The 26,127-nt window shown below is 39.2% G+C and overlaps 4 protein-coding genes across 5 annotated transcripts; all 4 read left to right on the top strand.

The window, feature by feature from the left end:
* The first annotated feature begins 2,693 nt into the window (after positions 1-2,693).
* On the top strand, positions 2,694-5,292 carry LOC132165556 (pectinesterase/pectinesterase inhibitor PPE8B-like). Of its 2 annotated transcripts, none has more exons than XM_059576177.1 (3): positions 2,694-3,297; positions 3,830-4,360; positions 4,488-5,292. In XM_059576177.1, the coding sequence occupies exons 1-3, from the start codon at positions 2,985-2,987 to the stop codon at positions 5,183-5,185; spliced, it is 1,542 nt and encodes a 513-aa protein (XP_059432160.1). In that variant the 5' UTR covers positions 2,694-2,984; the 3' UTR covers positions 5,186-5,292. The 2 variants fall into 2 exon arrangements, with proteins under 2 accessions (XP_059432160.1, XP_059432159.1); XM_059576176.1 differs by having other exon boundaries at positions 2,696-3,297; positions 3,824-4,360.
* An 8,896-nt stretch (positions 5,293-14,188) lies between these two features.
* LOC132165555 (probable pectinesterase/pectinesterase inhibitor 12) lies at positions 14,189-16,190 on the top strand. The gene is made up of 2 exons (XM_059576175.1): positions 14,189-15,301; positions 15,411-16,190. The coding sequence occupies exons 1-2, from the start codon at positions 14,371-14,373 to the stop codon at positions 16,097-16,099; spliced, it is 1,620 nt and encodes a 539-aa protein (XP_059432158.1). The 5' UTR covers positions 14,189-14,370; the 3' UTR covers positions 16,100-16,190.
* Positions 16,191-18,836: 2,646 nt separating this feature from the next.
* Positions 18,837-21,455, top strand: LOC132166380 (putative pectinesterase/pectinesterase inhibitor 45). The gene is made up of 3 exons (XM_059577181.1): positions 18,837-19,843; positions 20,068-20,228; positions 20,394-21,455. The coding sequence occupies exons 1-3, from the start codon at positions 18,915-18,917 to the stop codon at positions 21,089-21,091; spliced, it is 1,788 nt and encodes a 595-aa protein (XP_059433164.1). The 5' UTR covers positions 18,837-18,914; the 3' UTR covers positions 21,092-21,455.
* An 807-nt stretch (positions 21,456-22,262) lies between these two features.
* On the top strand, positions 22,263-25,464 carry LOC132166269 (DNA repair protein RAD51 homolog). Its single transcript, XM_059577060.1, has 9 exons — positions 22,263-22,497; positions 22,898-23,042; positions 23,181-23,291; positions 23,473-23,564; positions 23,853-23,947; positions 24,027-24,140; positions 24,558-24,687; positions 24,920-25,041; positions 25,148-25,464. Exons 1-9 carry the CDS (start codon positions 22,405-22,407, stop codon positions 25,269-25,271), a joined length of 1,026 nt encoding a protein of 341 aa, XP_059433043.1. The 5' UTR covers positions 22,263-22,404; the 3' UTR covers positions 25,272-25,464.
* Positions 25,465-26,127: the final 663 nt, after the last annotated feature.

The following is a 26,127-nucleotide window of genomic DNA, read 5'->3' as shown; positions in this document are numbered from 1 at the left end:
ATTAATAGAAAGGGAATAACTTCAATTCGGTCAAGGCAAAAAGGAGGGTTTTTGCTTATGACTCACAAGCTGACACTTCAGCTTAGTACACAAACTTAAAATGAGAACAAAACACCATATTATTCCTTTCACATTGACCTGCCGTCCACCTCTATTTGACGCCACCGCTCGAAAACGCCATTTCCTCTTTCGCCCCTGTAGGGGTGGCGCTTAGCCACCCATAGGGTGGCTCACCAGACCCCCAGCCAGATCTAGGGTAGCTAGCGCGCGGGCCACCCCGTGGCCTGGGGGTGGCCGCGCAAGCCACCCCAACCAAATCTGGGGTGGCCAGCGAGCCACCTCATGGCCTGCAAGTGGCAGCTCAGGCCACCCCATATGGCCTGGGGTGGCCACGCAGGCCACCCCAGCAAGATTTGGGGTGGCCAACGAGCCACCCCATGGCCATGGGGTGGCCGCGCCAGCCACCACGTGGCTATAGGGTGGCCACGCTCGCCGCCACCCCAGCTCGTCCCCCTGTAGCTACTCACGTGGCCCAACTCCTCCCTTTTTACTGCTCTCATATATGATTTGATGTTTTGTTCTCACTTTAATTTTTTGCATTTTTTCTTGTATTAATGACGTGTCACGTGTTGATTGGTGGGCAACAAACCTATGGTTTTTGCCAAGACTATAGCAGCTCTCTAATAGAAGATATCAATAGAGTTATAAAATAGTAAGGACAAAAATTTTTGTGTACTAGAGAAAATTTTTGTACAAATAATTAAAATGTGTGAATGTAAATTATGTAATTCTTGTCCAACATTATGTAGCCGGCCAAAAACACGGTCATTAGTTGATCCACAAAATAGACTATCGAACCGGATCGCGTTCCTTTGTTTTTTCTTTTCTTTTTCTTTCTTAATAAAAGCAGAGAACAAGCAAAGCTGTACAACGCGTTTTCGCGTCCTCTTTAAATGCCTTTTTATTACTTTGGGAAAAGAACGCGCTCTTCCCACTTAATTGGTTTTATTCCCCAACTATTCTCGCAACATCATTCGTGGCTTGTCTTGCATTATTAGTGCAAACGACTTTGATTGATGGTTGAAAGTTCATTTTAGAGGCATATTTTTTAAATTATAATATAGTTGGTATTATCATTATTTGGTATATATCTCTCCATTAAAATGTACGTGCAAGTTGGAATTCAACCCTCGAAGTGGAGTACTGTCTTGATTCTCAATAAGAGAGAGTTGAACCTTTGGCTTTAAGCAAACCAGTCATTGCTCTTTCATGTATTAAAATCTAACCAAAAAAAAAAAAAAAGTTAAGAAATTTCCTCATATGAACTCACCGACTATATGGTTCATAGATGCCCATTAAACTCGAAACATGGACTCCATGCACCTCCGAACTCTCCGAAGGTCAATTTTGATATGGTTGTTGGTGATTCCATCTCAATTATTGTCTTTGTTTGTAAACATGGTTAGGCACAAAAGACCCCTCTAGAGGATCCTTCAATAGGAGGAGCAAAAATAGTTCTGACTTCAATATTTGGAGTACGTACCAATTTATTTGCACACAACTTATAAGTGAATGAAGCGTTATAATTACTAGAAGCATTTCCATATTCTCTCTCCCCTTGATTACTTGAATCCCCTTGTCTTGCGTTTTGTTTTAATAGTTGCCCAAAAATTAGAAAAAATAGATATAAAAAAAAATCACCGACAATGAATGAGCAAATGCGGAAGGTTTGCTGCAGTATATGTACGTGCAATCTCATTAATTATATATTGAACTCCTCGATCTTGAACAAGAAAAGAAAAAGAAAAAAGGGGTGAAACGTCATTTTCCATACACTAGCTAGCAAAGGTAATTGAAGCATGTTTGGATTACTACTACAGTGCTGGAATTAGTTCTAGTGCTAGCTATTAACACATGATTTTACAGAATAATTTTATTGATAACTCCCGTATCTTTCTCCCAATTTTTATTCTATAATCTATGTGATATGGTTTCTTCATTAAATCTTCATACACTAAATTATATAAAAAAGAATCACGCTACATAAACTTTAGAAATATGGGGATGATCGGTGTATCATGTATAGTATTTTTTTTTATTTTACAGAAATACTGAAATCAAGGGAGGAGAAATGCACGAGAGACTAGATATTGACTTTGGAAAAGGGAGAGGGAAGGAGGCCGGGAGACATTTGCGTGGGCCTCCCCATACTCTTGTGTCTTTCGGCAGAGAACATATGCCATGCTTTTTGGGATAGAAAAAAGTAGTCACACTTATGTTAATCATGGCTTAAGCAAAGAGAATCAAAAGAGAGGCTTCGATCCATCATCCATATATAGGGAAAAGTAGTACGTGCTAGTCAGAATTTATGACTGTGTTTGGCAAGAGAGTGGGCAGAACGAACTCAAAATTTTAAAAATTATTCTTAAATTTTTTTTTAATATTCTTATTTTTTACATCACATCAATAACTTTTTATTTTTATTTAAATAAAAATATTATTCAAAAATAAAAAATTTTACTTTTTTATACAAAATATTCTTTTTTTTTTTTCTCACATCAATTAAATTTGTTATAATTTCGGCCTACTTCCTAAGTCCAGCCAAACATAGCCTCTAACACATAGGCTGGAGAGGAAGACAAACGCACATTTGCATATGGATATGGAGTGAGAGAGAAGCCAAACCGCGCCCAGCTAATTTTTGTTAGTGCCGACACGTTGGATGATGGCACTTGACACAATGACTAATGTCACAGCACCACCCCTCTTAAATTATCTCACCTACCCAGACGAACCCCCACCCTCATCATCCCTTTCAGCTTTAAATATATACACCCTCCTCGTGGTTCTTGATTTGCTATAAACCCAGAAGCACTAGCTGCTATAGTGGTAGACTGGTAGTAGAAGTAAAGAGAGTCTGTGTTATTTCTTTCTTTTCTCTTGTTTCTTTACTGAGAAAACAATTAACTGCTCCAAAGTCCAAAATGGCTCCATCATTTACCACAAAGCTGCTAAAACTCTTGTTGATGCTTATCCTATGCGTGTGCCCCTCATTTGCCATTAGCTCTCGCACAGATTTCCTGCCTTTGGAATGCTTGAAGGTGCCCTCATCCGAATTCGTCGACTCTGTGAAGAACACAATCGACGCTGTAGAACAGGTGGCCTCCATTATCTCTCCGTTTGTTAATGTTTTTGGCGATGTTCGCCTTTCCAGCGCCATTTCCGACTGCCTTGATTTGCTTGACCTGTCGTCTGACGAGTTAACTTGGTCTCTCTCTGCTACCCAGAATCCCAAAGGTACCAGAACGTGTTTTAATCACTCTCAGTAATATTTTTGAATACATGTATTTAATTAATTATATGCATCTATATTTAATTATGAAAGAGTTCCGTTTTTCCAAGAGGTGGGAATTGAAAAAAAAAAAGTGCTATGGTGGCCGGTGATAGCAAATTTAATTACGTGGAAGGCTTTGCCTTAAGGGGAATATATGTACTTGATTGGGTCATGAACGCGGATAGCTGGATAGGTTTAAAATTGTACTTGTAGAGCACAGTGTGCTCCCGTGAAGCTACCTGCCATCGACCGGCCTGTTTCGTGCTTTTCTAGTTTTCTTATTTGGATGCAGCATACAGGCAGGGCCCTCAGCAGTGTGTTGAGATTGTTCTTGTATTAAGTCTTGATTAGTTATCTTTGATCAATTACATGAATCATTAGCTAACTGCTGCAACTTTTGTCTATGCCTAAATTTTCAATTTGTCAGATAAATGTCGTTCCCCTTTCAATTTTTTATTTATTTATTTTTTTCTCTTGTATTATTTACAGGTAAAGATAACAGTACTGGAGACAAGGGTTCTGATTTGCGGACATGGTTAAGCGCTGCACTCGTTAATCAGGACACATGCATTGACGGATTTGACGGTCCCAGTAGCAATATTGTCAAAGAATTGGTGAGCGGTGGGCTTAACCAAGTGACCTCTTTGGTCCAACAACTTCTAAGCATGGTGCACCCAGTTTCCGAAAGCCCTGGGCGTAGGCTCACAAGCAAGGACCAGTTTCCTTCGTGGGTGAAATCCAAGGACCGGAAACTGCTTCAAGCCAACGGGGTAGTGGTTGATGCTGTCGTAGCTGCAGATGGGAGTGGGAATTTCACAAAGGTGATGGACGCGGTCTTGGCAGCTCCTGATTATAGCATGCGCCGTTATGTCATATACATTAAGAGGGGTGTGTACAAGGAGAATGTGGAGATTAAGAAGAAGAAATGGAACCTTATGTTTATTGGAGATGGAATGGACGCTACTATCATATCCGGTGATCGGAATTATATCGACGGTTGGACCACATTTCGCACAGCAACCTTTGGTAAGTGTTTGCTTTCCCCGTTTTGTTAACTTATATTTATTAATTAAAAAGGTAGATAATCATTCTATTATATATATATATTACTAGTAATAATACCATATATGATATATTCATGGAACCACTGCAGCTGTTAGTGGCAGAGGGTTCATAGCGCGAGACATCACATTCGAGAACACCGCAGGGCCACAGAAGCATCAGGCAGTTGCACTAAGATCCGACTCTGACCTATCGGTCTTCTTCCGCTGTGGCATTAAGGGATTCCAAGACTCGCTATATACACACACCATGCGCCAATTTTACCGAGAATGCCGTATCAGTGGCACCGTTGACTTCATATTCGGTGATGGCACTGTAGTGTTCCAAAACTGTCAAATTCTAGCCAAAAAGGGTCTACCAAATCAAAAGAACACTATCACCGCTCAGGGTCGCAAAGACCCAAACCAACCCACGGGCTTCTCCTTCCAATTCTGTAACATCTCTGCCGATTCAGATTTGGTTGACTCTGTCAACTCCTCAGCCACATACCTTGGTAGACCCTGGAAACAATATTCACGAACCATTATCATGCAGTCGTACATGAGCAATGCCATAAGGCCTGAAGGCTGGCTCGAGTGGAATGGAACTTTGCATTTGGATACATTGTTCTACGGCGAATACATGAATTATGGGCCCGCAGGCTCAGTAGGTCACCGCGTTAAGTGGCCAGGCTACCATGTATTCAACGAATCCAGTCAGGCCTATAACTTTACGGTGGCCGAATTCATTGAAGGGAACTTGTGGTTGCCATCTACGGGTGTCAGATACACGTCCGGATTGGGAGTTTAAGCGTTTAACTAATTAATTCTCTAGCTATTTATCTTCTTCTTATATATATTAAAATTAAATATATAGTTTCAAGCGGTGAGAATTAATGACGGTTGTGTGTTCAGATTGATCTTGAATTGTTTTTTTTTTTTATTTTTTTATTTTTTGGGTATGATATTGTTTGTGAGTTTTTTTTTTTTTTCCTGACCATGAAGATATATTGGTTGATTTAGAAGAAATTTAAAAGGATTGATGTCAAAAAAGAAAAGAAAAGGATTGATGTCTGTCTACATGTATGAAATTGACAAACACTACAAAATAAAAATAAAAAGTTACGGCGGCATGATCCTAAACTGGCCCAAACATCTCATTCAAAATAGACGTCCCTGTTTATATTTTACTTTTGGTCGTGACTCGTGATAAGATCATAGAGTGATTATCTAGATTTCTTTGACGGATCTAACTTCCTAGAGCAAAAGTTTTATTTTATTGTTTGAATAATAATTAAGCTCCTAAGCCAAATTGTAGAAATTGAAAAGGAAAAAAGAGAGAGACTAGAGAAAATGGTGATCGATTAGGTAGATTTCTATAAAGGATCTAACCCCGGCCCTAAGACAAAATTTTAATTTTATTGTTTGGATAATAAGCTCCTAATGTCCTAGAATCATAGTCCATAATGGATAAGAATTTAAACAAAATTACAAAACTCCAATCTCCAATTAAGGAGATTCTCTTCTCGTAAATAAGGACCCCTAATTAAGTCCTAATAAATAAGGATTTTATTTTACACGACTGATAATATTGAAATCTGCACAACCAATTTTGCGCTAGGAAAAACTTAAAATCACTGAAACAAGCTAGCTTAAAAGTTCTTTGTAACCTTTTCCCGCATTTGATTAAAAAAAAAAAAAAAAAAAAAAAGCTAGCTTAAAAGGCCTGTCAGTGTGAACTGATGAAAGATACTTATGCATGATGCCTAAGTTAGTAAGTAGAAGTAATTCTTGCATAAGTGTGTGTTCAACAGACTTCAACTGAATGAATGAGTAATTCTTGTGTGTGTTCAACTGAATGAATGAGCGAAAAACTTACCTCCTCTTTTGATCATTTCTCCATTTAGTCGATCGTCATTCCTCTTTAGTATGACTTTGCTAAGTGTAAGTATTAACAATCCCTAATGGATAAAGATTTGTAACTATTAATTAACTAAAGTAATTGTTTAACAGAAATAATAATAATAGTTTTTTATACTACAACCCTTAAATTACGAGACATAATTATTTTCATTTCATTTGAATTATAGTTATATAATAAGAGGGTATTTTTATCTTTTTACTTTTTGAATAAACAAATAAATAACCCCTAATTAAGAGATAGGCTTACCCAAAAATTATCAAAAGAAAATTAAATGGATCTTTTCCCTTGCGATTATTGGGACTGTAGCTGGTAAACATGATCCATTTGACGGTGGGCTAGATTCTCTTCTGATTCTTCTCATATGAAGTTAACAAAATGCGGACATGAATAAACATTGATATATAGCCGATAGGGTGGGGGCTGTACTGTAATAATTTCCAACAGAATGGGCTAGACTAGAGCACAGTCTATAATAGCTACAGGTTCTTGATCTGCAAAACAATTTAATAAAAAAATTAGTAGATCATGTTCTTGTCTTTTTTATTTATTTATTATTTTTAAGTGAAATCATTCTAGTTTTATTAATTAACGAACGATCACGAGTATAAAGCTCTTATATCACTGACCAAAAGTTCTGAGAAAATTATAGCCGAATCTACAAAGTTACAAGTTATAGATACATACATAATAATCTGAAGCAATATGACTTAGTAAGTTGCAACGAAGAACATCAATAAGCACGGGATATATATTCATAGATCTTGAGGCAATCAAGTAATCAAAGAAATCTTCTTAAAACAATAGTGCTATCTAAGGTTTAAGGAAAAAACACAAAAAAAACTCAACTCTGAATATTCTTATTCAACAAACTCAATAATAATTCAAATCTACTTTCTCTAAAGGCTATAAGTATATATTTATAGCCCAAAACTCAAAACCTAATAAAATATGATATAAATATTCTCAAAACCCAAAACTTAATAAAATAATGAAATATAGACTCTCAAAACCCTAATCCTACTAAAACAATGAAATAAAGTCGGTTTAAGTAATAAAAAATCAGAAAAGATAAGATAATGTTCAGTATGCGCTCGATCGCATGCACAAGGGCGATTGATTGCAGTACTAGAGATTGGGCGCTCGATCGCAGTCATAACGTGTGCTCGATCGTAGTACCAGACGCCACGACTGTTCTCCAATATGCATCATTCTCCCCTAGTTGGAGAGAATTCGTTCTCGAATTTGGCCGGTTCTTCCTACGGTTCTTCAGATGACCAATCAACTCATTCCACTCTCTGCTCCTCAAGATTAAGACAAAATACCACCCCACAATAAGCGTGAGGCTTCTTATCATCGAAATACTTTGATGGTTCTCGTGAAAGCCCCACACACTACTTGGCAATATCTCAGATTTGCCGTACTTCTCTCATGCCTTCTCCCTTTCACATGCCATGAAAATACTCAAGAACGGGTCAACCATTGTTTCCCTTGTGAGCATATAATTTTTCTCATCCCCATAAAACCTACAATAATCTTCGTTAGGAGAATTTAAAATATCTTCAACACCAAGGAAATCAACATAATCAACCTATTCATCATTAAAATTAGGCACTTCACCTTAAAGGTTTTCATCAACCTCTTCATAATCATCGATGTCATCTGTGAGTTCTTCCTCTTCCAATGGGTCACCTTCTTTGGAATAGAGACTGTCAAACATGGGATAAGACCCATTTTCTTCGTGCTCTTCCTCTAGGCCAGATGACAAAGGTTTTTCAATTGGATCTTCCTCATTGACATCGTCATCATAGGTTGGTGGGGAATCCCAATTCACAAACCCTTGTGAAGGATCTTCATCTTCAACATCTTCATACTCGAACTCTTCATCAAGGATCTCAGATTTTTAGAATTCTTCATCAACAGGTTCACCTTGCTCCTCCACATATAGAATCATAGATTGGGTAGATGGAGTTGAGGTTGGCGAATAAAGGTCAAATTGACTTGTCGTGGATCCTCCGCCTCAATCCCTGCCTCCCCAAACACCTCTTCTTTTTTTTTTTTGTTATCATGAATCCTTTGGGTAACCTATTCACCCGCCGATGGGCATGAACTTGCGCATGGTGCTAAGGTTCGCGCGTTCGGCGCTCCGCAAAAGGGTTTCTAGATCCACTCCTTTTGTGACCACACAGGTTGGATATTCCAATAGTGAGGTCTTTGATTTGATCCCCCAAAGCCGCGAATTGCTCCTCCATGAGTTGCCGAAATTCAGAGATAAATTTGTCTTCCGCCCCTGCGTACTGCGGTCTTGATTGACGACGATGAACGCTCGGACCATCCATGTTGGCCAAGTGATTGGTAGGGACCCCGTGTTGGGTGCACGCACGCTCCTCCTTCTGCATAGTTAGACCACCAAACCTCTCCCCCATGTGCTGCAAATGAATCACAGGTGGCTCCTTACTTGCTGCCGCCGTGCGCACATGCACTTCGTTTAAGTCTGTCACAGGTTCGCTCCTCCCCATTCATGGAAAGTAACCTGAGCTTTGATACCAACTGATCCAGCGTGACTCAGTGGGCTGCCGCGAAGAACATCAATAAGCACCAGATATATATTTCTAGATCTTGAGACTATCAAGTAATCAAAGAAATCTTCTTAAAACAATAAATACTATCTAAGGTTTAAGGAAAAAACACAAAAGAAACTCAACTCTGAGTATTCTTATTCAACAAACTCAATAATAATCCAAATCTCCTTTTTCTAGAGGCTATATGCATTTATGTATAGCCCAAAACCCTAAACCTAATAAAATATGACATAAATACCTCTAAACCCTAAATCTAATAAAATAATGAAATAAAAACTTCCAAAACTCTAATCCTACTAAAACAATGAAATAAAGTCGGTTTAAGTAATTAACAACAGAAAAGATAACATAATGTCCCATGTGAGCTCGATCACAGGCACAAGGGCGATCGATCGCAATACCAGAGATCAGGCGCTCAAATGCAATCACAACGTGTGCTCTTCATCATCGACATTCCTCAAGATCGACTTAGTGAGTTGTAGCGAAGAACATCAATAAGTAGCGAATATATATATTTATAGACCTTAAGACTATCAAGTAATCAAAGAAATCATTTTAAAACAATAGATACTATATAAGGTTTAAGGAAAAACACAAAAGAAACTCAACTCTGAGTATTCTTATTCATCAAAACTGATTCATAAACAACAACTCATTTCTCTGGAGGCTATAAACATATATTTAAAGCCCAAAACCCTAAACCTAATAAAATATGACATAAATACCCAAAAACCTCAAACCTAATAAAATAACGAAATAAAGACTCCTAAAACCCTAACCCTAATAAAATAACAAAATAAAGTCGAATTAAGTAATTATATGCTCAAAATTAACATAAGTGCCCCGTGTGCGCTCGATCGCAGGCATAAGGGCGATCGATCGCAGTACCAGAGAAGGGTGCGCTCAATCGCAGTCACAAAGGGTAAAGAGCACAGTACCAGACCTGTTCGAACATGGGCTACTGTTTGGCTATCCGATCTGCATCATTCTCCCCATGTTGGAGCAAATTCGTCCTCAAATTTAGCTGGTTTTTCCCATGGTCCATCAGATGTCCAATTAACTCATTTCACTTGCCGTTCCTCAAGATCAAGACAACACAACACCTCACAATAAATGTGATACTCTTCATCATCGACATACCTCGATGTTTGTCTAGAAAACTCCAATTTACATCACAATCTGATATTCAAGACCTATCTATGACATCAAAATTTACGAACCCATGACTAATCTTTAGTTGTAACAACATGTATAGTCCAGACAAACTCAATCAAATACATAGATAACAACATCCTCCTTGACTTGCAAGCTATAAAATTATTCACATCATCAACCCAACAGGTTAAGACCATAAAATACAGGGAGAGGGGAGGGGGAGGGGGGAATGCGGCGCTCTTTGCTAGGGCAACAACTCCCAAGCTTTCGATAATAATAATTTTCTAACCGTTCTCCACCAGATTCTTGTCTTGTTAATACTTTTTAAACACTTTTTTTTTTTAAAAAAAAAGTTGATTTTGAGATGATATATCACTATTGGGAATATTTGCAACTTAGTCGTGGCAGAAAACTCAGGTTTTCTGCCCTCCAATGGAAGAATGCTAAGTCAGTTAAAAGTATAAAAGTTCACAAAATTTGCCTACAATAAAAGCACTATATCCCGACACTGTTAAAAGCATTGGCCCTGTCAAAATCCCAGTGCCGAAGATCGCCTCCGGTGAGCACATTGCCGGTTGATTTGATATCATCGGAACCTCCGTCAAGCCGCCGAAGCCGGCGCTCGATATGCTTTTTGAATTCTGTGCAATTGTTGACGGATGCAGATGGGTTTTGATTCTTTTGAAGAATCTTGGTTTCTCTTATATGTAATCCTAGTTTCTGAATTATAACCAAGACACCATTTTAAACACAATTTAGCCATTAACAACCCCTAATCAATAACGGAAATCTAACATAACCCGTAAATCAATAATGTGTTGCCATGGCCACAGGCGGAGCTCTCAGTCTCTCCTGTGTTTCAAACTTTCCCACTCTCTGTTCTCTTATTCTCTCCCTCAATTTCTGTTTTAATCTCTCCGTCAATCTCTTTCTCTATCTCACTATATTAAAATCCTAGCGAATAACCCACTAAATCCTCTGCCGACACTCATTCATCCAACTTTCACTGCTTTCTATAATCTCACTCTGTGTTTCTCACTCTCAATCGCCTCTTTCTCTCAACTTCTCACTCTCTCTGTTTCGCTATCTCCCTGCCTCCTCCCATTTATCCCTCCGACTCTCTGTTCTGCTGAATAGAGCATAAAATAAGAAAAGAAAGAAAAGGGAGAAGAAGAACGTGGGAGTGAGCGTGGTCTGGTCGCCATTGGTTGGGCTTGGCAATGGCGGCATGGTCTGTGTTAGGAAATTAGGCGCCACTAATTCCTCTTCAGGATCTTGGGATCCAATCTATTAAGAAGACAACAACACACAAGTACGGTAAATAGTATTTTTACCAAAGATACAGCTCGGTACGTTTCCAGGTAAGATTGGAGGAGTCATACCGGTCTCATTTAAAATCCAATCTTTCCTAGACAGAACATACACGTGTATTTTTTATTAGTACTATAAACACCCACAAGCATACACAAGACAAGAAATTTATACGCGGTTCGGCCAATACTGCCTACATCCACCAAGTTGCAGAGATTTCACTACTTTGGGAGAAAATAACGGGGAGACTTTACAAGAGATATTTCAGAGAGAAATTGCACACAACTCTTCTATGTTGTGATCTGCAATTCTTATATGCCTAACACTAGACTTATCTCTCTATACCTTTTTCTCTCAACCTTTCCTTCTTTTTCTCTCTCTATACTCTTCTTGTCTTAGCACAACTAAACATTAAAGCTTGATGCTCCTTATATAGGTGTAGAAGGGTTGGTGAGAAAACATGAAAAGCCATGGTTGGTGCAACAACCATGCACTATTCCTCTGACAGCTTGGTTGGTGCAACAACCTTTCACTATTCCTTTGACGGCTTGGTTGGTGAAACTCCACCAACCATTTGACACATGTGGGATTCATGGCTTGATTAATTCAAGGCAATTTCCAACAATCTCCACATTGACTTGAATTCCATCAAGTCACTACAATCTCTACCATGACTTGAATTTCGCAACCTCCACCTGAGACCTCAAGTCCGCATCTTGACCGATGCCCATCCCCACGCCTTGGGATGTCGTACAAAACACTGTCTACACCAACAATCATAATTCTACAAGAATTATCATGCTCTACCATAAAGAGCACATGCACTTAGAATTAAATCATTCTAAGAATTTTCTTTTCCGGCACATGTCGAAAAAATCTTGCTGAAAAATATGGTGCAACTTCCATGTTTGGTTCCCTCGGAAGTTCATCAGCCATCGACACCCTTTTCCACCACATACCCGACATCAAAGACCAAACCAATGTCCCGTATGCAATTGTGGACCCGCTAATAGAACACATTCATTATCCTGACATTTTTAGCGGTTATGCTAGAGGATGTACATGCCTTTATCAAAGAGCATCATTATAATCATCTCTCACTGCAGCGAGAGAAACACTATTAGCGTTTTTGGAGCAACCTGTCGAACCTACTCCTTTCTTTGGGCAATTTCTTTTAAGGTGTCCAAATTGCCCGCACCCCCAGCATACAAGATTTCCCTTCACAAGGTTCTTTTTCTTCCAATTTGCAACTACCAACGCCGAGTTCTCAAGTGTAGAATTATGTCCACCACTCAGCCTTCTTTCCTCTGACAGAAGTTTGCTGGTAACTTCTGAGAAGAAAATCTTCTCCTTCCCATGAATCAAAATTGGCTTCATATGTTCATAGGAAGATGGAAGAGACCAGATAAGCCTCAAGGCCTTATCTTCATCGTCAATTTGAACTCCTAGAGCTTCGAGTTCAGAGACGATTCCATTGAGAGGACTCAAATGGTCTGAAATAGTCGTACCCTCAGCCATTCGCAGTGTATGAAATTGCTCCTTCAGGTACACTCGGTTAGAGACTCCCTTCGTTTGATACATCTCCTCGAGCTTCTCCCAAAGCTCCTTTGCTGTTGACATCCCTTGCACATTAGCAAGAACATTCTTAGCCAGACACAACCGAATGGAACTCGCCGCCTTTAGATCCAAATCCTCCCAATCTACGTCGCTAGTACCAAATTTTTCGTCATCATCACTAGGACTAGAGGCGGGTATACCTCTCAACGTTTTGTGTAGCCCAGATTGGATTAGGATGTCCTTGACTTGTATTTGCCACAAGCCAAAGTTCATTCTCCCATCGAACCTTTCAATTCCAAACTTCAAGGACTGCATTTCTTCTTAACGAGTAAAAATCCGCAACCTCGCTCTGATACCAATTGTTAGGAAATTAGGTGCCACTAATTCCTCTTCAGGATCTTGGGATCCAATCTGTTAAGAAGACAACAACACACAAGTACGGTAAATAGTATTTTTACCAAAGATACAGCTCGGTACGTTCCTAGGTAAGATTAGAGGAGTCACACCGGTCTCACTTAAAATCCAATCTTTCCTAGACAGAACATACACGTGTATTTTTTATTAGTACTATAAACACGCACAAACATACACAAGACAAGAAATTTATACGTGGTTCGGCCAATACTGCCTACATCCACCAAGTTGCAGAGATTTCACTACTTTGGGAGAAAATAACGGGGAGACTTTACAAGAGATATTTCAGAGATAAATTGCACACAACTCTTCTATGTTGTGATCTGCAATTCTTATATGCCTAACACTAGACTTATCTCTCTATACATTCCCTTCTGCATAACTTTTATATCTTTATTCATCGAATTCAACTAGAAGGAAAACGTTTTTTTTCTTTCTTTCTTTTCTAGTTTTCTGTTTGCCACGAGTTTCCTTAACTAGTAATATGATAGAGGGACCTAATTCGACAAGCTTGGCTTGCTACAAGGCGACTAGCTAGTAATTAATATTAGTTGGCCGACATGTGATATTTTTACTCAGTTGAAGTCCACCCACTTTGCTTTAAAAAAAAAAAAAAAAAAAAAGTAGAAAGTACTCCACCCACTTTTGCTCGGAGAAGAGTCTAATTTCAAAAGAAAACTTGGCTATTGGGCCATGTCCCTACCAGCACTCCTATAGAATAAAGCTCCAAGCAGTAGCCGAATAGACAAACAAATAAACTTAACAAACCATATCTCAAAGTTAAAATTAATAATTAACAATGTAGGGGAATTAATGATTTGTATAAAAAGTAAAGAAAAAATACAAAAATAACTGAGCAGGGGAAGCCGCCAGCTCCATCGTCCAAGTATTAAAACAAGACAACAATTTCCCGTGAATGCTCTAAAAAGTTAAAAGTCCGTGTAATCCCATCCATTACTCTTGAGAAAAACCATGCAATTTTACGTTCCCAACGGCATCTGCAATTAGGCCTTTTTAGTCTCCATATCAGTCTTCGGTTTGTCTGATCAAATTTTGATGACTTCCTCCGTTCTGAAACTATTCCTGCTTCTCTCTGCAATATTCCAGTCAACAACATGGGCTCTCAACTCTTCTTCTTCTTCTTCTTCTTCTTCCACAACTTCTCTGAATACCCATTTCTCCTCCATAAAATCTTTCTGCAAGACCACACCACACCCAGATGTCTGCTTTGACTCCTTGAAGCTCTCTATATCCATAAATATTAGTCCAAACATCATCACATACCTTCTGCAAACCCTCCAAATCGCAATATCTGAATCTGAAAATCTCTCCAATCTGTTCTTCAATGCCAGACACCTGAGCATAATCGAGAAACAAAGAGGAACCATCCAAGACTGCAAGGAACTGCACCAAATCACCTTGTCTTATTTACAAAGATCCGTGTCTCGAATTAGTGCAGCCAACGGACGAAAACTAGCTGATGCGAGAGCATATCTTAGCGCAGCTCTCACAAACAGGAACACATGTTTGGAAGGCCTGGATTCAGCATCGGGTCCTTTGAAGCCAGCTCTTGTGAATTCCATAATCGACACTTATAAGCATGTGAGTAATTCTCTTTCAATTCTGTCTAGGCAAGGGGTTCGTAAAGGCCGTACCAATCGGCGCCTCATGGGTTTCCCAACGTGGATGTCAAGGAAAGATCGTCGGATCTTTGAGAGCGCATATGATCCGAGCCAGGTGCTTACGGTGGCTGCAGATGGAACGGGAAACTTCACCACCATCACTGATGCTATCAACTTTGCTCCAAATAATAGTTATGTTGATAGAACAATTATCTATGTTAAACAAGGGGTTTATGAGGAAAATGTGGAAATCCCGAGTTACAAGCCCAACGTTGTTCTGCTTGGAGATGGAAGTAGTGTCACTCTCATTACTGGTGACAGAAATTGGGTCGATGGTTGGACCACTTTCAGATCTGCAACTCTCGGTAAACCAAATTCTATCGACTCGCCTTCTATTTAATTAATTTTGTCTCCTTCCTCCTTGAATATATATATATATTAGTTATAATTTTGGTAAAAATGATTAATTATCAGCGGTGTCTGGCGAGGGCTTTCTGGCACGAGACATATCTATCGAGAACAGGGCGGGGCCAAACAAACATCAAGCGGTTGCGTTGAGAGTGAATGCCGACTTGGCCGCTTTGTACAGGTGCTCCATTAATGGTTACCAGGATACCCTGTATGTCCATTCCTTTCGACAATTCTACCGAGAGTGCGACGTATCAGGGACCATAGATTTCATATTTGGGAACGCAGCGGTGGTATTCCAGGGGTGTAACATCGTGGCTAGAATGCCAATGCTTGGCCAATTCACGGTTATAACCGCACAGTCCCGTGACACCGTTGATGAGGACACTGGAATCTCCATACAGAATTGTTCAATTGTGGCTACGGATGATTTGTACTCCAATTCCAGCAGGATCAAAAGCTATCTGGGGAGGCCGTGGAGGGTGTATGCTCGGACGGTCTACCTAGAGTCATACGTCGGCGACTTCATTGACCCAACAGGGTGGACCCAATGGTCCGATGGACAAGGCTTGGATACTTTGTATTACGGGGAATACGACAATTATGGGCCCGGTTCATCGACGGATGGTCGAGTTACTTGGCCTGGGTATCACGTGATGGATTATAACGATGCATATAATTTCACGGTGTCAGAGTTCATTACTGGTGATGCCTGGTTGGGTTCCACTTCATTTCCTTACGACCAAGGAATTTGAGCTTGTTCAAAGGAAGGGGCTATTTTGTATTCTTCTATTTTATTATTTTCTTATCTTCTCTTTTTAAAATTCGTAAAATTTTACATCTTCACTTACGTGTTGTTACGGGGTTGAGAAGTGCTACACATTTCAAATTTTTTTACCAAAAATTAATTCTCAAATGATGTATTAGCATCTCATGATTTTATTATTTTAGAAAATATATGACTAACTTAAGGATAGTGACACATCATTTAAAAACCAACTTTAAAAACAAAAATTTATAATGTTTAGCATTTTTCTACTGGGTTTGTTCCATTACTGCAAACCGTTCATTATTTTTATGGCATTATGCAAGGATGAAGGATCGCGTTATTCACTTAATTGGGAAACAGATACTCTCTCATGCCTACTTGTTTATAAGTTTGTTTTCAAATTAAATTGTAGAAAGTTTTTCATTCAAGAGTACTGGGCAAGGGCAAAAATAGGTTGTTTTAAAAAATGGACCATTTTATAGATTAAAATATAATTTTATTAGACGCCTAATTGTATTTTAAAAAATCATCCTAAAATTGTTATATAGAAAACATCTTAAAATTGTTATATTTCCAAGCCCTACGTTTTGAAGCTTAGCGCACCCCCGCAATTTAATAAAGGAGTCTAGAGTTAGAAATTGGCCGGAAGTCCACCCCATCTTGCTTTCATTAATTAACTCATTTTCATTACGGGCCTCATCCTGATGATCACTTTTTGATCTCAGAAAAAAACGCATGAATTTTTTGTCGGTAGGATGCTCAAACGTAATATTATTGTGCTGACAATTCCATGAGTCATGACATTTGTGACATGCTGATTAAGGCAAGTCTTTATCTTCTTCTAAAATATCCAACTGCAAGAAAGAAACAAGCTATTTAGAATTTTGTCATGTAAAACGAACTGAAAAGGACAAAAAAAAAAAAAGGGTATTGCCACGTACGTATTACCTTTATTCTATCTCTTTTTTTTTTTTTTTTTTTTTTATTGAATGAGAGAAAAAATGCTATAGGATCTTTTTCACTTTTTTTCCGGACTTATGTGATAATTCTTTCTATTCAACTAATGTGACCGTTTCTATCAATCTTTGAATTAACCTATATATATATATATATATATATATCAATTTGTTTCAACCTACCATGGGGGATTATTAATAGATGGAGGTTATTTTTGCTGGCCAAATCACAACCACATATATCGATCATAGCTCTTCTTGTAGACCAAATTGCATTTGACTTCGTGAAGAAATTAGGAGATAGTAGTGTCCTCCGAACAAGATCTAAGGCTCGTTTTTATATATAGGTCATGAACATTAATAGTAGTTTTAGGGAGTTTCGGTAGGAATCGCGGTTAGTCCGCGTTTGAACGGCATGCCTAGAATTGAGGCTAGTTTAGGACCCGAGGCATCCAGTCAATGCCATGTGCACACCTAGTTTGGCTGAGTATTAAGGGTATGTTTGAGATTGCGTTTGAGGGGCCTAAAAGTGCTTTTAACACTTAAAAAGTCTATTTGAAAAAAAAAATATACGTTTAGTAAAAAAATTAAAAGCGTTTTTAATGCTCCAAAAAGTTTAAAAATGATCAAAACGCACTTTTGACAAAAGCTTAAAAATGAAGCTTTTGCCTAAAAGCTCTTTTTGATTTAAAAGCTCTCTTTCTCAAACGTAATCTCAAATAGACTTTAAGTCCAAAACTTTTAGTTAGAAGACCGACCAAAGCTCGTGCAACCGGAAGCATTCGTAGAGTTTCATTTTGTTTCTTGTATGAAGGAGTTAGTACGTAGCTCTGTCCGAACGAGATTGCAATTGGGTGTTTAATTTCATGATATATTCGGATTATGGCTCTATTTTTTTATATAAACCTAAGATTAATGATACGTTTCACACTCATTTTAAATAGGTTAACGTGACATGTTTTAAGTTGTTTTCTTTTTGTTTTTTTTGAAGTGACTAACATGATAAGTCACTTATAAGGATAAGAAATGCGTGTGAAAAGTAACATTGCTCTAAACCTAATTATAAGGACAACGGCAGTAACTTATGCGTTTTCAATTAAAAAATCTCCCTAAGGTTGAGTTCTCTCTGATTCTACTACTTTAATTCCTTGATTCATCGATTTTTAGTTTTAAGAATAGTTGTGAGTCTTGTATTATTTGACTTTGTGATCCACCATAAAGATCGAAGCTCTTACAAACAACACACACACACAAACGTACGGTTATTGAACTATAAATTAATCTGTACAGCCTAGATGTAGTGGTCCGTAGTGGAATTTCTTAAAACGAGCCTAAAAAATGCTAAGTTAGCAAAAAGATTTCAATATATAGGCTCCAACCAATGAGACAATATTTACCAAACAATATTTGGGGCGAGTCAGTTATGGATTAATACCAATCACGTACAAATTAAGAAACAAAGACTACTTGATTAGTTTTCTTGTTTATAACTTGGAAAAAGAAAATAACCTTTAAAATAGCTTGGTTATGGAAGCAAATTTAAAGGTGATGGGGGGAGGAGGGGAGCCGCGGGAAATGCGGTTGGAAGGGACAGAACTCTTAACTAACTTTTAAAAATAGAAATGCCGCGAAACTCTCCTGTCCACATCTCCATTGTTCCTCTGAAAGAAAATAAAATTAAAATTTCACAAATCAAAATTATCAACGGAGAGGAAGAGCAACGGCTTAATTAAAAAGAGATCCTCTGTGGATCTCTTTCTCCTCTCTCTCTCTCTCTCTCTCTCTCTCTCTCTCTGTGGCTTGGGGCAGAGGTCTCTCTCTGCCTTAGCCGCATTAATTTTCACAATGGCGTTTCAGGATTTTGAATACATATCGGAACGACGAAGAGCTGAGAAGCAACGCAAGCTCAAGAAGAGGATTGCCATGGGCACAGTTTCGGCCTTTGCTCTTGTTGCTCTAATCGCGGTGGCAATATTTGTGGGAGTTAGTAAATCCAGCGATACGGACACCAAATCAGCTCAACCTCATCAACAAGCTACAAATGAGGATTCACACAGACACAGTAATAAGGTGATAAAAATGATTTGTAACTCTACGGATTACAAGGAAATGTGCGAGAACACCCTCAGCAAGGCAGTGCAAGCGAAGCCTGAATTGGGTAATACCAGAGACCTTCTCAAGACTGCTATTTCAGCAACTGCAGATGAGGTTAACATGGCCATGAACAAAAGCATGGGGTTCAGATTTAACACCCCAGCAGAGAAAGCAGCATTCGAAGATTGTCAGGTACTGATGCAGGACGCCAAGGACGAATTAGGCTTCTCAGTTTTCCTAGTTGGCAACAGTGACGTAGGAAAGTTGCCCTCTGAAACCCCTGACCTGAACAATTGGCTGAGTGCGGTCATGTCTTACCAACAAACATGCATTGATGGTTTTCCCCAAGGAAAATTGAAGGATGGCATGGAAAATGCTCTCAAGGCTGTCAAGGAACTCACCAGCAATTCCCTTGCCATTGTATCCGAGGTGGCATGGTTCCTGTCCACATTCCAGGAAACAGCTGGACCAAGCCGTCGCCTTCTGGAAAAGGAATCTAACTCTCCTAATTCCCTGGACAAGGACGGATATCCCACCTGGATGGCCCGTGAGGACCGGAGGATGTTGAAGGCCAATGATGAAAAGCCCACGCCCAACGTGATTGTGGCAAAAGACGGCAGCGGAGACTACAAAACCATTTCTGGGGCTTTCGCATCCGTGCCTGAAAAATACCAAGGACGGTACGTATGATCCTATCAGTACGATCGAGGTCTCAATTGATGCTAATAATTAATCACCTTAATTTATCAGTAATTCATATTAATTTATTTTACAGCAAACTTAATTAAGGAGATCGCGGTATATTTAAACTGGGATCGATCTTTAATTTCTAGGGAAGGGGAGGGTCGGGAGAACTAACGACAATAATTAATTAATTAATTAATTAATTTTCATGATAATGCAGATATGTCATCTACGTTAAGGAAGGAATATATGAGGAGACCGTGACTGTGACAAATAAGATGGTGAATGTCACTTTGTACGGTGATGGATCACAGAAGAGCATCATCACTGGTAGCAAAAATTTTGTAGATGGAGTTAGGACTTTCGAAACTGCAACTTTTGGTATGATATAAATATTGATAGCTAGTATCCAAATTAGCATTTAGCTTTCCTATATATATATAGTTTAATTCATATATCTTGTTTATAAGCCATTTAATTAGAGGGTAATGTATCATACGTCCGCCGCGTTAATTATTTTGTTTTGTTTTGAAATATCTAATGCAGTGGCTTTAGGAGAAGGCTTTTTGGCGAAAGGCATGGGATTCAGAAATACAGCTGGTCCAGAAAAGGGCCAGGCAGTGGCTGCTAGAGTCCAAGCGGATGGTGCAGTTTTCGTCAATTGCCGCTTTGAGGGGTACCAAGACACTTTGTATGCACAAACCCATCGTCAATTCTATCGAAGCTGTGTGGTTGCTGGCACCATTGACTTCATCTTTGGTGACGCAGCTGCTGTGTTCCAAAACTGCTTGATTGTGGTGAGGAAACCTTTGGAAAACCAGAAAAACGTGGTTACAGCCCAGGGAAGGGTCGACAAACGTGAAACCACGGGAATAGTGTTGCATAACTGTCGCATTTTGCCGGACGAGAAACTTGTACCTTTGAAGTCCAAAATCAAGAGTTACCTTGGGAGGCCATGCAAGGAATACTCGAGAACCGTTGTCATGGAATCAACAATTGATGACGTTATTCACCCCGACGGATGGCTACCATGGGAAGGAAACTTCGCACTCAACACTCTATATTACGCAGAGTTTAACAACAATGGACCAGGTGCCACGGTCGTCTCCAGGGTCAATTGGCCTGGCCGCAAGGTCATTGATAAGCAAGAAGCCCTCAACTATACAGTAGGGCCTTTCTTACATGCAGAGGATTGGATCAACGCCACAGACGTTCAAGTTCACTTTGGTTTATATACTAGTTAAGCCCGGCTACCCTTCCATGATCAATTTCTCTTACTTTATAGCTAGCAAGCATCACGAGTATCTCAGGCATGAGGCAGAGCTAGCTCTGGGGGAAGCTCCACGGCCACGGCTGTCGTATTCATTTATATTATGTAAACCAAGGGGCCGGAGGAAATATTTGCACGCACATACTTGTATAACATGAACAAAGCAAATGCATTACATGCACAACACAACAAATTTCCTAGTTTCTTAAACCTGTACGTCTCTCACTTCTTATGCATATGTAGGAACTACTCACGATCCAACCCGGCCTAACCCAGGAGGGAAAGAAATTGTAGTTTTTTTTTTTTTTAATCGAAAATGTGGTGAAGAACATTACTTATGATTTGTTGTTACAATCAATTGCGCACATATGTTCCTTCTCATGGAATTGTCTCTCCTTAATGTAGGTGTCGCTTTGTAACTGGATAGACATGTCTAGCGCGATGCAGGTGCTTAATGCAACCATTTGATCATATGTTAGGGTAAAAATACCTATTTACTATAATTAACTGAATATTATCCAATTCATTTGAAATAGAGAGAATATTGTTCATGTCCAATCAAACTTTTGATCTTTAATCTTTAGACCAAGTAAGGTGCAATTTAATTCTAATAATGATGATAATGATCAAGACGGGGTAATTACTAATTAGTTGTCGGACTGTGACCGTGACGGTATGATTAGTGCCATCAGCCCTAGGGGGTCTATTGTTATAATAGATGGCTGAGACCTCCATCACCATGCAAGCATCCACTTGCCTTGCAACGTTTCGGTCACACAATGAATGAAAGGACGGACGAGTGTCACGTCGCTTGGCCTGTTAAGTTGATTGTTGATCTTTTTTTTATTTTTTATTTTTTATTATTATAGTTTTTCATTTCAGCTAAACTTTTAGGATCCTTTAATTTGTTTTTATATTTTAACTTTTCTTTCCGTATCTTCTTGTTGTTTGTTGAGCTCAAAAGCAGCTCTTTGTACCATAAATCAACATGGTTCAGCTGGACCTGAAAGCACACCCTTTGGGCCTTTTATCACTGTCCATTTATTCCCTTTGGGCCGATAACATGGCCCAAAGAGTCAATTTGGAACGCCGGAAGCTTTCTCAGAACGCCTTCATACTTTTGGCGCCCACTAAACCCGTTTCAAAGTATCGTCTCCCTCCAATCCCATCCATTACTTTACCAACCAATTGCCATTGTAATAGTTCAGAAAAAAATTGCCTTCGCCCCATTGTTATAGAACTCTCTGTGTCTCACCCTCTGAGTGGTTCTGTCTCGGGTAAGTGACAATGGAGCAGCAAAGGAACCAGAAGATGGCACAAGAACAACATGTTGAAGTGGAAGAGATACAGCATGGCCCTTTCCCTGTCGAACAGCTTCAGGTTTTACCAATCTCACACATCTCTTCGTTTTCGATTACAATGTTGCACTACGAATCATGGGCACGCCCCAAATTTTGGGCTTAATTCTCGGATTGATATATTCTTCGTACTTGTCACATACACACAAAAAGGGTTTTTCATTTTAGTTCGATTCCCTGTAGAATGTTGTCGTGCTTCAAGATTCCACGTCTTTCTCTTTTGTCAAATGATAGTGGTGGTGTTGGATCTATTTCCGATTGAAATGGATTTATTTGATTGGCATACCCAATTTTCCAAACTACCAATTAAATCCCTATTTTTGTTTTGACCGGCCCAGGAGGTTTGTTCTAATCTCTGTCCTCAAATTCTCAAAAAAAATAAAAAATCTTGCTGATATTGGTTTCTGGATATTCAACTCAAGGCATCAGGCATTGCTTCAATTGATATTAAAAAGCTTAAAGATGCGGGTCTCTGCACTGTTGAATCTGTTGCTTACTCTCCCCGGAAAGATCTCCTGCAAATCAAAGGAATCAGCGAGGCTAAAGTTGACAAGATCGTCGAAGCAGGCAAGTCCATGCCACCCAATTTACATCCCTCCCCCCCGGTTTTCCCATCATTTTAATATGTGCATTCGCTGTCGTAAGCGATATGTAAGTTGAGATCATGATGTCTGGTTTGCGTTGATTTGTGTCTTTTAATGACAGCTTCCAAGCTAGTGCCTTTGGGTTTTACTAGTGCTACCCAACTCCATGCCCAAAGGCTTGAAATTATTCAAATAACCTCCGGATCAAGAGAGCTTGACAAGGTCTTGGAAGGTCAGTCTTTCACTAATGGCTATGAGATTTTAATTTATTCTTAAACCCTTTGTTAAGAGGAGTGAGCAAGAAACGCAAAAACAGGAGAGAGCCAGAGAGAGACTGCTAATTTTGCTCGCAAGCATCAAGTCTCCTCAGAGACACTGCATTTTTGTAACTTGACATGGCTAGCTTATAACAGGAGGAATTGAGACAGGATCTATTACTGAGATCTATGGCGAGTTCCGCTCTGGGAAGACTCAACTGTGTCACACACTCTGTGTCACTTGCCAAGTAAGAGGTTTCCTTTTTTCATCTTATAGCACATTTCCATCTTTGCTTTTCATTAGAAAGTGGACACATCTCTTCTTCTCCACTTGATTGAGTGAAACTAGAATTTTACCTGACCTTTCTTTGCCAATAAACTTTATATTGAGTTGAGTGGATTATAGAGTTTGTAATCTGAAGGTCAGTTCATTGAGCAAGTTCAACCTCTAATTAATCTCTACATGCAACTGCCATCTCTTACCTTTGATGTCAATTTATTCAATTGCAAACTTCTTGTGCACTTTGACATTTCAGCTTCCATTAGATCAAGGAGGCGGCGAAGGAAAAGCAATGTACATCGATGCAGAAGGCACATTCAGGCCACAGAGACTCTTACAGATAGCTGACAGGTGTCATGCAGCTACCTTTAGATAAATATGCTGCTCCACAGTGTGATCCATTAAAAGCTGATGGTTTTGAATGCTGCAGGTTTGGACTAAATGGTGCTGATGTCTTGGAGAATGTGGCCTATGCTAGAGCATATAACACTGATCATCAGTCTAGGCTTTTGCTTGAAGCTGCTTCAATGATGGTAGAAACCAGGTGTCGTACTGTATTTTTGTCTTTGGATTATACCGATGAATCCCTTGTTCCATGTTGTCACTATCGACAAAAGCCAATTAATTACCTATAATTTTATCTAATTTATCTTATATTATTGAGACATATCCAGTTCATTCATCGCTTAGGGGCTTCTCATGAGGCAAAACTTTTTTGGTCAGAGACAAACTCCCCTTGCAAGCTGTCAGTGGATTGGCAGTTAAATATGTTTTATCCTGGAATTTTAAAAACACTAAACACATTACTTCAGCTCTGGGATGTCACTATTTGTTCACTGAGTGGGTAATAAAGAATCTTTAGTTATGTGCCTGCTGCTTATTTGAGTTGTCCTACGTCGCTTCTTCTTTACACTTTTGAGTTGCAGGGAAGACTAATTGTTAAATGGATTTGCTTCTGTAGGTTTGCACTTATGATCGTAGACAGTGCTACTGCTCTCTACAGAACAGATTTCTCTGGAAGGGGGGAACTTTCAGCACGGCAAATGCATCTTGCAAAGTTTCTCCGGAGCCTTCAGAAGTTGGCAGATGAGGTAAAGACTCTTACCAACAACCTATCGTGTAGAGAAGCCTTCTTGGTTCTTCTGGTTGAATATTTCAAGGGTTAGGCTTTTAGGAACTTAGAATCATTCAACTGATTCAGTGTAGACTGCAGAGACAAGTTCTAGATGTTCTTTTTTTAGATTGTGCTGAACAGCATTTGCACATTTGATCTTTGGCTGTTGTTATTCATCAACATTTTCCTTCTGTATTCGGTGGCCGTAGTTTGGTGTGGCTGTTGTCATCACAAACCAAGTAGTTGCACAAGTGGATGGTTCTGCAATTTTCGCTGGGCCTCAAATCAAGCCTATTGGTGGTAACATTATGGCTCATGCTTCCACGACAAGGTCTGTAGAAGAAACTTTATTCCTCACAACCTTCTCCCCCAAGGAAAAGTGGTTCTTTGTTTGAAAATGTTGCTAAATGCATATACCTATTTCATGCTTATCACAGGCTTGCACTGCGTAAAGGAAGAGGAGAAGAGCGCATCTGTAAAGTAATAAGCTCTCCTTGTTTGGCTGAAGCTGACGCACGGTTTCAGATTTCTGCAGAAGGTGTAACCGATGTCAAGGACTGATCCATTTCTGCCATCATTTCCCAAAACTTTTGCCAAGTCCTGTTCATCATATGTTCTTGTATCTTTTTAATGGATCTGCAAGCTAGCGATCTTTGTAATTTTGTTTACAGGTGCTTCAATTTTAATAGCTATTCTGAAGCTTTGCAGGTGTTCTTTTTGGGCTGCCATTTAACCATGTCTCTTTTTCCTTCTTTCTCAACCTTTCTTTTTTTTTTTTTGTTCATAATATTAGATAGATTTCTACGACTTTTCAAGTGATTCTGCTACTTGGGGAAATGTTTGATTGTGATATAGATTCAAAACTTGTCTTGACCATATGTTTATGCAGAAAAACAATTAAGTATTGACGATGGTTTGGTTTTCTGTTTGAGATCAAGGATCGAGGAGGCCCAACTCTATTTGCGAAAGGAACTCCAATGCCTAGGGCGTGCGCTTAATCAAACCCATAAACCATGGTAGTTAGGGTAAGCAACAACAACAGCCCCACATATCCTGTTCTTCATTTGAAAAAAGAATTCCCAAGCTTCCTTAATCTTTTTTATTTTTTAATCAATGCGGGGGAGGCTTCCTTAATCTGACCAGCTCTTAAAGGGTCTCTAATCCCCTCTCCATCATCTCATTCAACACCTCCAATGCCTTGGGCGTGCTCTTAATCAAACACCATTTAAACTAACACAATCAGCCTTAAAACTACCACTTAGAGCTTTACAAAGAACATCAAGAAGATAAGAACACCTTGACAACTCGCACTCCAAAATATGGAGCTCGTGCACCTCGTGTCAAGCTAGTAACGACAGCATTTTCAAGCCAAATCGTGCAGCTGCCTCCCATTAATATTACTTGATTATGCAGAGAA

This window comes from Corylus avellana, chromosome ca11 (assembly GCF_901000735.1).
Source record: "Corylus avellana chromosome ca11, CavTom2PMs-1.0".
In the NCBI taxonomy this organism is placed as follows: domain Eukaryota; kingdom Viridiplantae; phylum Streptophyta; class Magnoliopsida; order Fagales; family Betulaceae; genus Corylus; species Corylus avellana.
Note: the sequence above shows the minus strand (reverse complement) of the source record. Positions and strands in the feature narration are given on the sequence as shown.

Excerpts from the sequence above, each read along its gene's own strand:
- LOC132166269 (XM_059577060.1), top strand. The coding sequence starts at position 22,405 with ATGGAGCAGCAAAGGAACCAGAAGATGGCACAAGAACAACATGTTGAA. Across the intron at positions 24,688-24,919 it reads TTCAGAAGTTGGCAGATGAG|TTTGGTGTGGCTGTTGTCAT; the intron begins GTAAAGACTCTT and ends CGGTGGCCGTAG. Across the intron at positions 25,042-25,147 it reads GCTCATGCTTCCACGACAAG|GCTTGCACTGCGTAAAGGAA; the intron begins GTCTGTAGAAGA and ends TGCTTATCACAG.
- LOC132166380 (XM_059577181.1), top strand. The coding sequence starts at position 18,915 with ATGGCGTTTCAGGATTTTGAATACATATCGGAACGACGAAGAGCTGAG. Across the intron at positions 19,844-20,067 it reads CCTGAAAAATACCAAGGACG|ATATGTCATCTACGTTAAGG; the intron begins GTACGTATGATC and ends ATGATAATGCAG. Across the intron at positions 20,229-20,393 it reads TTTCGAAACTGCAACTTTTG|TGGCTTTAGGAGAAGGCTTT; the intron begins GTATGATATAAA and ends TATCTAATGCAG.
- LOC132165555 (XM_059576175.1), top strand. The coding sequence starts at position 14,371 with ATGACTTCCTCCGTTCTGAAACTATTCCTGCTTCTCTCTGCAATATTC. Across the intron at positions 15,302-15,410 it reads TTTCAGATCTGCAACTCTCG|CGGTGTCTGGCGAGGGCTTT; the intron begins GTAAACCAAATT and ends ATTAATTATCAG.
- LOC132165556 (XM_059576176.1), top strand. The coding sequence starts at position 2,985 with ATGGCTCCATCATTTACCACAAAGCTGCTAAAACTCTTGTTGATGCTT. Across the intron at positions 3,298-3,823 it reads TGCTACCCAGAATCCCAAAG|GTAAAGATAACAGTACTGGA; the intron begins GTACCAGAACGT and ends TATTATTTACAG. Across the intron at positions 4,361-4,487 it reads ATTTCGCACAGCAACCTTTG|CTGTTAGTGGCAGAGGGTTC; the intron begins GTAAGTGTTTGC and ends GAACCACTGCAG.